The sequence below is a fragment of the Trichechus manatus genome, unplaced genomic scaffold, assembly GCF_000243295.1.
Source record: "Trichechus manatus latirostris isolate Lorelei unplaced genomic scaffold, TriManLat1.0 scaffold00025, whole genome shotgun sequence".
In the NCBI taxonomy this organism is placed as follows: Eukaryota; Metazoa; Chordata; class Mammalia; order Sirenia; family Trichechidae; genus Trichechus; species Trichechus manatus.
In genome coordinates, this window is record NW_004443961.1 from 20,945,932 (window position 1) to 20,960,973 (window position 15,042).

A 15,042-nucleotide genomic window follows, 5' to 3' on the forward strand; every position below is an offset into this window, starting at 1 on the left:
TTTTTTCCACGTGTCAACATTCTATTAATTGTGTCCTGGATTGTTCATTTCCAGTAATTAGTTTCCCTGTCTCCTTACCCTTCCATCCTTGCTTTAGAGTAGTTGTTGGTTCTGGTGAGATTCTTGATTGAGTTGGAGCAAAGCAAGATTACTTCCCCACTAGCTGCATTTTTTTAAAGCATGAGGCATTTTGTTGTCTCTTCCTGTTTTCCTCCTGGTACACAGGCCCTCCATTTCCTAACTCAGTTATTGTTGGATACTTACACGCATTCATCTGTGGGAGGACTGGTGGTACGGCCGTTCTTTCACCCCAAACCGCTAACTGCCACGCAAGGCACGTGGGCAGGGGATTCCAGCAATTTCCATACATGACCTCTCTCTTCGCTGTTAATCCTGATCATTATCACCAAACGGAAGTCAGTTCACCATAGGATGCAGCTATCAAAAGGAACAGCTAGATCTGTAAACTGGGTAGAAAAGGTGCCCACGTTATATTAGATTTTAAAAAAAGTGCAGAGTAGTAGGACCTGTTAAATTGCTTCTGTCACTGTCACTGACATCTCAGGGTAAGGCTAGCAAACCTGCTCAGTAAGGAAGAGGGTAAGATTTCTTACTTTTTAATTACCAGTTTGCCATCAAGTCAACTCTGACTCATGGTGACTCCGTAGGGTCTTCGGTGGCTGATTTTTTGGAAGTAGATAACCAGGCCTTCCAAGATGCTTCTGGGTGGACTCAAACCTCCAACGTTTTGGTTAGCAGCCAAGCATTTAACCCTTTGTACCACCCACGGACTCCTACTTAATTAAAAAAAACAAACCCAATGCTGTCGAGGCTGTAATCTTTAGGGAAGCAAACTGCCACATCTTTCTTCCGTGGAGCAGCTGGTGTGTTTGAACCACCACCCTTTCGGTTAGCAGTTGAGCGCTTTAACCATTGCACCTCCAGGGCTTCCAAACCCATTGCCTTGGAGTCGATTCCCACTCACAGTGACAGAGTAGGACTGCCCCATAGGGTTTCCAAGGCTGCAAATCTTTATGGAAGCAGACTGCCACGTCTTTCTCCTGTGGAGCAGCTGGTGGGTTCGAACTGCCGACCTTTCAGTTAGCAGCCAGGCGCTGAACCACTGGGCCACCAGAGGGCTCCTCCTATTTAATAGTGACCAGTGTGTAGGGACATTTTGCAGATACCCTTTTTTTTTTTTTAAACAATGAAATAAATACTGCTTAAAAGTTAATGATTAAAATAGAAAAGCAGGGTGTGATTCCCAGTGCGGGGCAAGTGTTTCCTGTAAAGTGTGGTCAGCAACATGTTGGCGTGTTGTGCCTGAGGCTCCTGGCTAGGTCTACTTGAAGGATGCAGAAGAAGCCCTGGCTTGGAAAGGAAGAAATCCAACTTTTTTCCCTTGCTGTGCCCCCAGATTCCTTTGTTACTGAGTGTCCTCATCTGCTAAATCAGGGTGTTGGAACAATTCCTCAGAGTTCTGGAGATGCATACTTAGTCATCAGGAAAGTCCCGCTGTAAACATTGAGTGGTAGGGGATTATGTCAGTTTTTTTCTCCTTTCTAAAGAGACAACCCTGCCTGGGCCTTCCCTACAATGTCATAGTTAAAAGTTCTTTCTTCTTGTTGTTAGTTATGGATTGAATTGTGTCCCCCCAAAATGTGTGTCAGCTTGGCTAGGTCATGATTACCAGTATTGTGTGTTTGTCCACATTTTGTGATCTGATGTGATTTTTCTATGTGTTGTAAATCCTACCTCTGTGATATTAATGAGGCGGGATTAGAGGCAGTTGTATTAATGAGGCAGGACTCAATCTACAAGATAAGATTGTGTCTTAAGTCAATCTTTTTTGAGATATAAAAGAGAAAAGCGAGCAGAGAAACTAGGGGACCTTGTACCACCAAGAAACAAGAGCCAGCAAAATAGCGCACTTTGGACTTGGGGTCCCTGCACTGAGAAACTCCTCAACCAGGGAAGATGGATGACAAGGACCTTCCTCTAAAACCGACAGAGACAAGGCCTTCCCCTGGAGCTGGCACCCTGAACTCAGGCTTCTAGCCTCCTAGACTGTGAGAGAATAAACCTATGTTTATTAAAGTCATTCACTTGTCGTATTTCTGTTGTAGCAGCACTAGATGACTAAGACAGTTGCTGTTGAATCAGTTCACACTTATGACGACCTCTCGTACAGAACAAAATATCGCCCGATCCTGTGCCATCCTTGTGATTGTTGGTATGTTTGAGCCCAGTGTTATAGGTGTTATGTCAGTCCATCTCGTCGAGGGTTTCCCTCATTTTCGCTGACCCTGTACTTTACCAAGCATGATGTCCTTTTCTAGCGATTGATCGTTCTTGATGACATGTCCAAAGTAAGCAAGGTGAAGTCTCACCATCCTCACTTCTAAGTTCTTCCTACCCTCCCCTATAAATGCCCCAAAGGTTGGGTGTGCTCTCAAGTCAGATACGGAGTCATTCTCTTTCCACCTCTTGGGCGGAAGATGGATGCTGATGAGTACAAATGGAGTTTTATAGTGAAGGATGACACGAGAACCCTTTTCTTAGCTTCTTCTCCCATTTCTGTTAGCAGCTAATTTAAACCTTTGCTGTTCTCTCACAGCTTCCTGTCCATCTCCTGCACTCTTTGCTGAGAATGTCGGCTCTTTCTTTACAGAAAAAATGGCAGCCACTAGGCAAGCAGTCAAGAAATCAAACAACATATTGCTTTGGGCAGATCTGCTGCAAAAGACCTCTTTAAAGTGTTGAAAAGCAAAGATGTCACCTTGAAGACTAAGGTGTGCCTGCCCCAAGCCATGGTATTTTCAGTTGCATCATATACATGTGAAAGCTAGACAATGAATAAGGAAGAGTGAAGAAGAATTGATGCCTTTGCATTGTATTGGCAAAGAGTATTGAATATACCGTGGACTGCCAAAAGAACAAACAAATCTGTCTTGGAAGGCGTACAACCAGAGTGCTCCTTAGAAGCAAGGATGACGAGACTATGTCTTACATACTTTGGACATGTTATCAGGAGGGATCAGTCCCTGGAGAAGGACATCATGCTTGGTAAAGTAGAAGGTCAGAGAAAAAGAGAAAGACCCTCAATGTGATGGATTGACACAGTGGCTGTAACAATGGGCTCAAGCATAACAATGATTGTGAACATGGCCCAGGACCAGGCACTGTTTTGTTCTGTAGTACGTAGTACTCTCACTGTGAGTTGGAACCAACTTGATGGCACCTAACAACAACAGATACAAGTTCACCATCTTCCTTTGCCCTGCCTTTCGCCAGTTAAAATGTGCATGCCTTTTCAACCAACCTTCCCATTTTACAGTTTTTTCCTAAGAGTAAAAGCACCAGATGGTGCATTTTTATTGGCATTTGTACAAGGATGTGTGCGTATTGTTTCCTAAGTGAGCATCCTAAGGCAGTAGTTGAATAACCGTCTTGTTGCGTGTCATGAAGCTGTAAAAAGGATTCATTAAAGTTAATATGTTGACCCGGAGCAGTATCCATACTTAAAGTGAAAACCACCTGCTTAATAACGATACTAGTAACTTCTCCTAAAGCTCTTATTATTATAATGAAATGTGCAAAGACTTGGAGTTAGAAAACCAAAAAGGAAAAACATGCTTGGCATTTCTCAAGCTGAAAAACTGAAGAAACAACTCAAGCCTTGAATTGCAATATTGAGGGATTCTGTGGGCAAAATATTGAACAATGCGGGAAGCATCAAAAGAAGATGGAAGGAATGCACAGTCACTGTACCAAAAAGAATTCGTCGACGTTCAACCATTTCAGGAAGTAGCATATGATCAAGAACCAATGGTACTGAAGGAAGAAGTCCAAGCTGCACTGAAGGCATTGGCGAAAAACCAAGGCTTCAGGAATTGACGGCATACCAACTGAGATTTTTCAACAAATGGATGCAATCCTGAAAGCACTCACTCATCTATGCCAGGAAATTTGGAAGACTGCTACCTGGCCAGCCAACTGGAAGAGATCCATATTTGTGCCCTTTGCAAAGAAAGATGATCCAACAGTATGTGGAAATTATCGAACAATATCGTTAATATCATATGCAAGTAAATTTTGCTGAAGATAATTCAAAAACGGTTGTAGCAGTACACTGACAGGGAACTGCCAGAAGTTCAAGCCGGATTCAGAAAAGGACGTGGAACGAGGAGTATCGTTGCTGGTGATAGATGGAACTTGGCTGAAAGCAGAGAATACTAGAAAGATGTTTACCTGTGTTTTATTGACTATGCAAAGGGATTTGACTATGGATCATAGCAAATTATGCATAACGTTGCAAAGAATGGGAATTCCAGAACACTTGATTGTGCTCATGAGGAACCTGTATATACACCAAGTGGCAGTTGTTCGAACAGAGCAAGGAGATAGTGAGTGGGTTAAAATCAGGAAAGGTGTGCGTCAGGGTTGTATCCTTTCACCATACTTCTTCTATCTGTATGCTGAGCAAATAATCCGAGAAGCTGGACTCTATGAAGAAGAACATGGCATCAGGATTGGAGGAAGACTCATTAACAGCCTGTGATATGCTGATGACACAACCTTGCTTGCTGAGAGCGAAGAGGATTTAAAGCACTTACTGATGAAGATCAAAGACTACAGCCTTCAGTATGAGTTACAGCTCAACATAAAGAAAACAAAAATCCTCGCAACTGGACAAATAAGCAACATCATGATAAACGGAGAAAAGATGGAAGTTGTCAGCAATTTCATTTTACTTGGCTCTACAAGTAACACGCATGGAAGCAGCATTCAGGAAATCAAACAATGCATTGCACTGGGCAAGTCTGCTGCAAAAGACCTCTTTAAAGTGTTAAAAAGCAAAGATGTCACTTTGGGGGCTAAGATGTGCCTGACCCAAGCCATGGTATTTCCAGTTGCCTCATATGCATGTGAAAGCTAGACAATGAATAAGTAAGACCGAAGAAGAATTGATGCATTTCAGTTATGGTGTTGGCAGAGTATTGAATGTACCATGGACTGCCAGAACGAACACATCTGTCTTGGAAGAAGTACAGCCAGAGTGTTCCTTAGAGGGGAGGATGGCGAGACTTCATCTCATGTACTTTGGACATGTTATCAGGAGAGACCAGTCCCTGGAGAAGGACATCATGCTTGGTAAAGCAGAGGGTCAGCAAAGAAGAGGAAGACCCTCAGCAAAGTGGATAGACACTGTGGCTGCATCAGTGAGCTCAAACATAGTAACAATTGTGAGGATGGTGCTGGACTGCAGTGTTTCATTCTGTTGTACATAGGGTCTCTATGAGTCAGAACCGGCTCTACAGCACCTGACAACAGTACTATGATCCTGGCACTGCTAATTATTCCATCACTAGGAGACATCCGCTACATGCCTTATTACCCCTTTTACAGGTCAGAAAACTGAGGCCCAAAGAGATTGTTACTCGCCACCTGTGTCAGAGCTAGGATTTTAAAATATGTGTGTCCATTGTCCCAGCAAATCGTCTTCTTGGCATTTGACCTTGAGCAATGCGCGTACAAGGGAGCTTGTGTAGAGATTATCGGTCATAAACACTTAGTTGCACAGTCATTGTGTAATAAGTAAATAAACTATGATATGTCCTTGGGGTATATATTAAGCACATTGTGGAGCAATCCATATTGTATACTACTTAGGTTCTTTCAACAAAAAGAAGAAGTATACTTTGGTGTTCATGTGACCATATGAATTGTAGAACAAGAACAGTTTGTCTTTTTATACTATTTTCAGTTTTCTGTTTGTCATCGTCATCACCTCTTAAGTTCCCACATCTGTCGTTAGATAGACTTTCTTCCAACAGCTACACAGTCGGTGTTATAGTCAGTGTTCTGTTGATGGATGTATCACTCATTTTAGTAGCCTCATGAGTGGGAAATTTAGTTCATAACCTTTCTTATGAGCATACCTGTAAGGAAGGAGCCCTGGTGATGCAGTGGTTAAAGCACTCAGCTTCTCAGTGTGCTTCTGCAAAGATTACAGTCTTGGAAACTCTGTGGGTCAGTTCTCCTCTGTCCTATTGGGTCCCAGTGAGCTAGAATCAACCTGATTGCAACGGATTGGGGTTTGTTGGTTGGTTGGTTTTTATATAACTGTAGAGTAAATTTCCAGCAGTCAGAGTCCTGGTGGCACACTGGTTAATCACTCGGCTGTTAACTGAAAGGTCAGCAGTTTGAACCCACCAGCCACTTCATGGGAGAAAGATGGGGCAGTCTGCTTTTGTAAAGATCACAGTTTTTGAAACCCTATAGGGCAGTTCTACTTTGTCTTATAGAGTTGCTGTGAGTCGAAATTGACAACAAGGGAATGAGAGGATGATTGGGTGTGAAGGTGGGTCCACTTGCTGTGATAGCACTACAGAGTCTGCACTTGACCAACTGGCCATTTAGAGCACCCTTCTTTCCCCCAGAGCTTGGGCATTAATGAAAAGAGAGTTTTCTGTTTTGTTTTGGTTTTTTTATTTTCTTTAATTTTATTTTGCTTTCTTAGAAATAGTGGGAGAAAGATGTGGCAGTGTTATCCCTTAAAGAGTACAGCCTTTGAAATCCTGTGGGGCAGTTCTGCTCTGTCCAGAAGAGTCACTTATGAGTCAGTCAAGCCGACAGCAACCAGTTTGGTTTTTTGTAAAAACTGAGTGTGTGCCTGCCTATGAGGTGGGTTCAGTTCCCCAAAGTCAGTCCTTCTGAGCAGCTGTTGTGCTGCTTTGACAATACATTAATGGACTCATGTTCCTACATGCCAAGGCTTGTCTGAAGCCTCAAATGTTTATGGGTTGTTTTTGCTTCTGCTCGTGATTCAAGTCTTTTCCCTCAACTTGTTTGAAACTGTACATTTCGTCAAAGGGAAAATTTTAATCAGCAGCTTTTTTAGAGTCTTAATTCAAGAAACAACCTACCAGTCTGTCGTTTCTCTGGCTTTTTCTTTCCTGGCATTAATTTTTTTTTTTTTTTTGGTGGTAAAATGTAGATAACCTAAAATTTGCCATTTGAACCATTTTCAAGTGTACGGTTTGGTGACATTAATTCCATTCACAGTGTTGGGCAACTATCAGCTCTATCTACTTCCAAAATTTTTTCATCACCCCAGACAGAAGCCCTGCAGCCCTTAAGCAATAACGTCAGCATTCTCCCCTTCCCTTTTCTGGGCTCTTTTTTCCCTCTGTGTCTGAAAATGCCTGGTGTTCTCGCCTTGACTGTTTTGAACTCACTTCTCTTGATGGTCCCCAACATTTACCCTTCCATGGGGTGTGGGTGTGGGTGTGTGGGTGTGCGTGTGCGTGTGTGGGGGTGTGTGTGTACACTGAGTTTTCCTAGCATGTATTTCTGTTTGACAATCTCAATCAATTTTTTGGTTACCCTTGACTAGAGGCCCATAAAGGTGTCATACTCTGAGGTTGGCAGATGAGAAGTACGAAAACAGATTTTCCATGAGTGATAGTTACTACTGCTGAACACTTGCTTCTTCTTAGATCTCATTCAGTCCTTACATCAACCATGTAAGGTAGATGGTATTAGTCCCATTTTAAAAATGAGTGCAGGTCAGAGCGACTTGCCCACTTGCCCAAGGTCACGTAGCTAGTGAGTGAGTGGTAAAGCCAGTCAGATCAGTTAGTCCCTGAAGTCTGCTTCCAGTGGGATCCTAAGTTAATGGGAAGGTGAAATTAGCAGTCCCTTTGCCTAGGTAGGAGAGTTTACTGGTTGAAGCAGAAGTAGGGGACAGACCGTCAGCCCCCAAGCATTTATTGCTGTAGAAACCATTTCTCAAATCACGTAAGCATGTGTATTAGTTTCCTTTTGCTGTTGTAACAGATTAGTACAAATTTCGCAGCTTAAACAATACAAATTATCATCTTACGTTTCTGGAAGTCATGAGTCTAACGTGGGTCTCACCGGGATAAAATCAAGATGTTGGCGTAGCTGCATTCCTTTCTGGAGGCCTTTCCAGCATCAAGACGCTGCCTGCATTCTTTGGCCTGTGGCTCCCTCCCATCTTCGAAGCCAGCAACAGCAGGTCAAGTTCTTCTCACATCTCATCACTCTGACGCCGACTCTTCTGTCTCCTTCATTTACAGACTCTTGTGATGGCATTGGGCTCACCCAGATAATCCAGAATAATGTCCCTATTTTAAGGTCAGCTGATTAGCAATATTCATTCTGTTGTTACCTTAATTCCCCTTTGCCATGTAAGGTCATGTATTCACAGATTCTAGGGATTAGGATGTGGACATCTTTGGAAGGTCATTATTCTGTTTATCACAGCGTGCCACTTCCGCAGCTCAGTAGGATGGAACTGTCACCCCTGAATCTGTTGTCACTGGTGTAGGTTGTTGTGGGAGGTGTGTGATCCTTCCCATTTGTCTCAGCCACAGGCTAGAACACATTTTCCTATCAGTGTCCTTTCAGCCAACGAGTTTGACGTTGCCTGCGGTGAATTTTATCCAGTTGGGGCCAAGAGCAGATTCTAGTTTCATCTCCTCGTATTGTAGCCGTTAGTTGTCATCGAGTCGATTCTGACTCATGGCAACCCAATGTGTGCATAGTAGAACTGCTCCATAGGGTTTTCAAGGCTGTAACATTTCAGAAGCAGGCCCGTCTTCCAAGGTGCCTCTGGGTGGGTTTGAACTGCTAACCTTTAGGTAATAATGGGGCGCTTAACCATTCGCACCACCCAGGGACTCTGCCTATCCTGATGGGGGCCTCTTTATTACGGAAGGGTACTTACCTGTCACTGCTCTAGCCCTAGCTTCTTTCTTCAAGAAGCTTACAATCTGTCTGGCAGGCGTTTTCCATTGACGCTCTCTAAAAGATTGCTTCTACTTCTTAGCCCTCTGCACATGAGTTCATCTATACTGTGATTTGAGGGAATGCAGTGTGCCAAGGGCTGGATCTATTCCTCATTACTTCCCAAGACAATAATAGTAGTAACACTTTGCAACAAATATTATCCACCCTCATACTCACGTTTAACATGTAAAATGGGGGTATTATTGTATCAAAGTCTGTAGAGATATAGCTCCTTGAGGTTTTTGCCTCCATGTTTTCGTATATGGAGTCCCTGGGTGGTATGGCGCCAGTGGTTAAATGCTCGGCTGCTCACCGGAAGGTCTGCAGTACAAATCCACCAGCCGCTCCGTTGAAACCCTGTGGGGCAGTTCTACTCTGTCCTATAGGGTCGCTATAAGTCAGAATTGACTCGAGGGCAACAGATTTGGTTTTGGTGGGTGGTGCAAATGGTTAATCCTCTTGGCTACTAACCAAAAGGTTGGAGGTTCGAGTCTACCCAGAGGCTTCTCAGAAGAAAGGCTTGGTGATCTACTTCCAAAAAATCAGCCATTGAAACCCCTATGGAGCACAGTTCTACTTTGACACACACAAGGTCACTGTGAGTCAAAATTGACTTCATTGGTTTTCACATAGAATCAAAGGTATCAGTATTGATGTTGCTAATGCTCACTTTCATGAAGAAACAGACTTAGAGAGATTAACTAATTTGCTCAAGACCACACAGAAATTCAGTAATAAGATTCAAATCCAGGTACAAAAGTAGATTTCCTGTATTTTCTCCATATCGAAAACTATTGTCGTCGAATCAGTTCTGACTCATAGCAACTCTATAGGACAGAGTAGAACTGCCCCATAGGGTTTCCTAGGTTCTAATCTTCATGAAAGCAGACTGGACATCTTTCTCCCACAGAGCCACTGGTGGATTCGAACCAATGACCTTTTGGTTAGCAGCTGAGCACTTAACCAGTGTGCTACTAGGGCTGCTGTTCAGCCTGAGGGTGAATGTGCTGCAGTTCTGTTTGCAGAAGAGCTGTCTTGGCTGGAATTTGGAAGTACTTGTGGTGTGAACTGGCAGGTGTAAGCCTCCTGTCCAGGCTCGATCAAGGAACAGAAAGAAGTCTCCTCTCTGTGAGGACTTTACGCGCAGTTATTCCAGGGATCTTGCTCGGGTTTCTCTGTGATGAACAGGAGGGAGGACAAGAGTTCTCAAAATTACTACACACATTTTCATTCTGCAGTTCCCCTTGGGTGGTGTCATGGTTTGAATTATGTTCCCCAAAAAATGTGTGTATCAATTTGGCTGGGCCACAATTCCCAGAATTGTGTGGTTGGCTTCCATTTTGTGATTGTAATTTTATATTAAAGAGGATTAGGGTGGGATTGTAACACTGCCCTTACCCAGGTCACACCCCTGATCCGATGTAAAGGGAGTTTCCCTGGGATGTGGCCTGCACCACCTTTTACCTTACAAGATATAAAAGGAAAGGGAAGCTTTTTTTCACCATTTGCCTTGAATTGGGGACCTCATACCACCAAGAAAGAAGCACTGGGAGCAGAGCGCGTCCTTTGGACCTGGGATGCCCACACGGAGAAGCTCCTATTCCGGGGGAACATTGATGATAAGGCCGACAGAGAGAGAAAGCCTTCCCCTGGAGCTGACACCCTGAATTTGGACTTTTTAGCTTACTTTACTGAAAGGAAATAAACTTCTCTTTGTTAAAACCATCCACTTTTGGTATTTCTGTTAGAGCAGCACTAGCTGAACAAGACAGGTGGTGTTCTCTGCTCCCCTGAAGTGTGGTTGTAACCCTGGTTGCTCTCAGTCAGAATTTCAGCATGAGTAGTAGTGCCTCGTCATTTTGTGCTGTATGTATGTGTTGCAGTTTATCATGATTTAATAAGCTTAGTTCAGTTAACATTTCATTGAATGCATGGACACAGATTCATTAAACAAAACCACATACGTGGGCAAATGAAGTGGAGATGCATTTCTCATCTTCACCTTCCCTTTCAGTGTCTTGATAGTATAGCCCCAAAACCATTAGTTGGTTTTAATGCCTTCATTTCTTCCTCAGAGCCAGCCCCTTCTGTTAATCCTTACGAGCGTGGGCACTCTGAGTCGCAGTTTTTTTTTCATTGTATGGACTTTTTCTTGATGCTGACTCCAGTTCTACCTCTAGTCCAGACCTCACTTTCTCAGCTGCTGCGGGATATCTGGACATCTTTGTTGACTTAATCCTCATGTTGTTCTTGTTATCATTAGCTGCCATTGAGTAGACCCCTTGCACATGGCACGGTGGAATAAAATGCTACCTGGTCCTGCGCCATCACCATTTTTGGTTGCAAATTAGTCCGTTGTGATCCATAGGGCTTTCATGGGCTAATTTTCGGAAGTAGGTTGCCAGGCCTTTCTTTCTAGTTCATCTTAGTCTGGAAGCTCTGCTGAAACCTGTTCAGCATCATAGCAACATGCAAGCATCCACTGATAGGTGGTGGCTGTGCGTGGGGTACATTAGCCAGGAATTGAACTCACTTCTCCCACATGGAAGGTTAGAATTCTACCCTGAACCACCAGTGCCCCTTTAATCCTCATAATGCCCTTATAAATTGGTCAAATAATACCATATTTTATTACTGAAAGATGGAGAATCAGAAAGGTTAGGCCACGTGCTAAAAGTCATAGATGTTAACAAGCTTTGTTTAAAGAGAAAAATATAAAACAGTGAGAGCGTTGAGACCGTAGTCAAACATCACATGTACGTAACATAACAAAGTGTAATGTAATAAATATTATGTCTTAAGGTAGAAGTTCAAAACAGAGGGAGAAGTAATTAGGCAATGAAGGGCTGGGGTAGAAGAGAGAGGGGATAAGATGGGGTGTTTCCACATGGATGTCTGTTGTATAGGGCCACTGGAGGTTTCTGCAGTCCTGTTTTTATACTCATCCCGGGTGTAAGTGGGCATGCTGCTAATACTCACTGAAGGCTGAAACCAAGCCAAAGCTGGACTTACATACATGCCACCATTTTATTCGTGTGCTTTACAAAAAGAAAAAAGCTTTTATTTATATAGACTGCAACAGTCATTTGACTTGTTTTTCAGTCCCATCTGGAGCTGCAGTGGGGATGACTTAGCCTTTTCCTTAAGGCACAAAGGATTGGGAGAAGCACGGACGAGATTTTCATTCCTTCAAAGTGCTGAAGCCTCATCTCTAGTGTTACTGGTTGACATGCGAGGGAGTTGGAAGTAATGGGTTAACTTTGGTAGGGAGGTGGGCCAGCTGTGCGCTGTTCTCTCCAGACCAGTAAAACTGTTTCTCAGTGCTGTTTCCCACCCTCCCACCCACGGAAGAGGACATCAAATGACATTTTACCTTCCCCTGTTGGCTTTCCCCTGCCTCATCTCTCCCCTGCTCTCCTTCCCTCTGTAGGGAAGATAAGGACTTCTGTTTCCTGTCTTACTCATGGGTTCAAGTGTAGAACAATTGAATGGGCATAGAAAGTGATTTACTCTGAAAACTTCTGGTGAGAAAGAACTGGTTGATTTGGCACTGGAATTATGTTAGCCTTTCTTTTGTTGATTCAAAAGTTTTACCAAAGTATTAAACTAAGAAGCTTTAGAACTAATTAATGGAGAGTTAGAGGAATACACTAAATGAGGCAGCAAAGAGACAAATTCCAGAACGTGGGGCAGGACAATGGTTTCTTTTGTGGGTCAGTGGCGTGAAATAATAAGGCTGGGGGTGGAAAGCAGGAATTACTCCCAGTTTTAGAGACATGACAGTCAAATGCCAAAGTAAGGACCTTGTTTTGACCCTGAAACTAACAAAGCAACTGTTAAAGACTTTTGAGGCCATCAGGGAAATTTCATATGGCTTGATGTTAGGTGATAGTAAAGAATTACTGTTGTCTATATCAGGTGTGATAAGTGACATCGTGATAGAAAATAATGCATATGTTCTGATGCGTCTGAAGTAGAGTGACACAAGATTTGGGGTTTGCAACCATGAAAAAGAGAACAGGTGAAGCAAGTATGACAAAATTTTGAAAATTGTTGAATCTGGATGATGGGTATATGGGGTTCAGTGTGTAATCCTCTATTTCTGTGATGGTTGCAGATTTTCGTATTGGCTTCTTAAATGTTTCACTGTCCTCCCTGAGCCCATGATTGAGTTGTACTTAGACACAGGTGGGGTTAGCAGTTAGCCTGTCACAGCATCCAGATCACAGACACTTGAATTCCTGGTCAATAGCATGTTGCTACCAGCCCAGGGCCGGAAAAGCCAAGTACCATCCCAAACTTGCTTTTTTTCACCATTTTCCTTCAGCTTCTCCAGAGCTATTGATTCTGGAGTCGGGACCAAGATGTGTATCTAAATACAGTGGAATCACTGGCCCCTGGGTGATGGAGAGATGGCTTTATAAACAAACAAACCTTCTCACTTTATCTTGTAGGACCACTGTAAGGCCTCAGACCTTCTATGATGGGAGTTGTTCCTCTGCCAGAGGAGTGGGCCATATTCCAATGGCTGAGCCATTCTGCCCCAAGACGAGAGAGGTTTGTAGTCTTTCTGGAAGGTGTATCAAAATGAACCATAGGGGCTTGGAGTGGTACCTAGAGTTAGATTAATTGGCTGAGTAGGTGGTCCGTCTTCCCCTCTCAAGGGGAAGGTTATGCAAGATTTTATGAAGAGTTGTCTCCCTTTGGGATTCCTTGGGTGATACAAACCGTTTAGCACTCAGCTGCTAACCCGGAGGTTGGCAGTTTGAGTCCACCCAGAGGCACCTTGGAAGAAAGGCCTGGTGATCTACTTCCAAAAAATCAACCAGTTAAAACCCTGTGGAGCACAGTTCTACTCTGACACACACGGGGTCTCCGTCGACTCCATCGCAACTGGTTTGGTTTGGGTTTTTGTTTTCCCTTTGCTAATAATGCCTCAACTACTCAATGATTTGCCAGCTGAACCACTCGAAGTTGCAACCAACATTTTTAGAAGTTTTGATTTTGCTCTCAGGAAACCTCTTCACTGATTTAGGATAGCATAGCATATTGGTCAAGAGGATACAGTCTAGAGCCAGATTACTTAGGATCAAATCTTTGCCCTTCAGTTTAACAGCTGTGTGTGGTAGGACAAGTTACTTAACATCTCTGGGCTTTGGTGTCCTCAACTGGAGATAATGATAGTTTGTACCTCATACAACTGTTAGGAGGAATAAAAGTTAATGTTTATAGAGTGCTTTGAGCAGTGCTGTCAGTAACAAAGCATCCAATGAATGGTAATCGCTTTTATTAAATTTTATTATTGTTACTGATAATCTAAAAATTGTCAGAATGCCATCTTTTACCTTTGAGCTGAGTTTGACCATTGCCCAGCTTCCTCTCCAAGGTGACGGTAAACTCTCAGAACTAAGTGGGCAGTCCCACCAAGGCCAGTGGTTGTCTAAGATGAGAAATCACAGCCTTAGCTCCCAGGGAACAAAAATGCTACCACATCCCAACAGCTGATTTGTTGGCCCATTGGCCCACGTGCCGGATTTGAAAGTCAAGTACATCCCAACACATCAGAAATGTCTTCAGAAGTGAACTTCCTAATAAAATCTACTTGGTAAAGTAAGCTAACTAGGGAGTTTAAATACCTATGCATGCTAATTATTCAGATTAATTTTAGCACCTGTATATGGTAAATAGAAGATTAATTTTAAAACACAAATCTATTGGTGTAATATTTGCCCTCTCTGGGGATTTCAGGTTGGAGAAAAGTCCTGTGCATTTCAAAATCAAGGCTGCTTGACGAGAAATAGGCAAGAAACTTGCTAATATGAAATCTGAGATCTTATCCCAGACAGAGAACTGGTAGGGAACTAGGTAGAGAGGTGGGTGGGAAAGTACCAATGATCTGTACATTCCCACTGCCAACGAGTCAATTGTGACTCATAGCAACCCTATAGGACAGAGTAGAACTGCCCCCATAGGGTTTCCAAGGCTGTAATCTTTACAGAAGCAGACTGCCACATCTTTCTCATGCGGAGTGGCTGGTGGTTTCAAATCGCCAGCTGTTCAGTTAGTGGCCGAGCACTTAACCACTGTACCACCAGAGCTCCTTACTCAAGGAGAGAAAGATTGCATCAGTTATAATGACAAAAGTGTTTTAAAATAAGTACCAACAATGTCTACCTAATAATAGGAAAGCCTCACTGCAAACCCAGGTTCCTTGAAAAAACGGAA

At 43.2% G+C, this 15,042-nt stretch overlaps 1 protein-coding gene across 5 annotated transcripts in view; it reads left to right on the forward strand.

Moving 5' to 3' along the window:
- The window catches only part of MTAP (methylthioadenosine phosphorylase), an 81,800-nt gene that overhangs the window by 55,391 nt on the left and 11,367 nt on the right, over window positions 1–15,042 (forward strand). For all 5 annotated transcript variants that reach the window (XR_002823594.1, XR_002823595.1, XM_023728646.1 and 2 more), the window contains exon 5: window positions 13,272–13,374. Coding sequence is in view for 3 of the 5 variants with exons in the window: in XM_023728646.1 (XP_023584414.1) it covers window positions 13,272–13,374 (103 nt within the window). In the remaining 2 variants the exon portion in view is untranslated. The remainder of the gene's footprint in view (window positions 1–13,271; window positions 13,375–15,042) is intronic.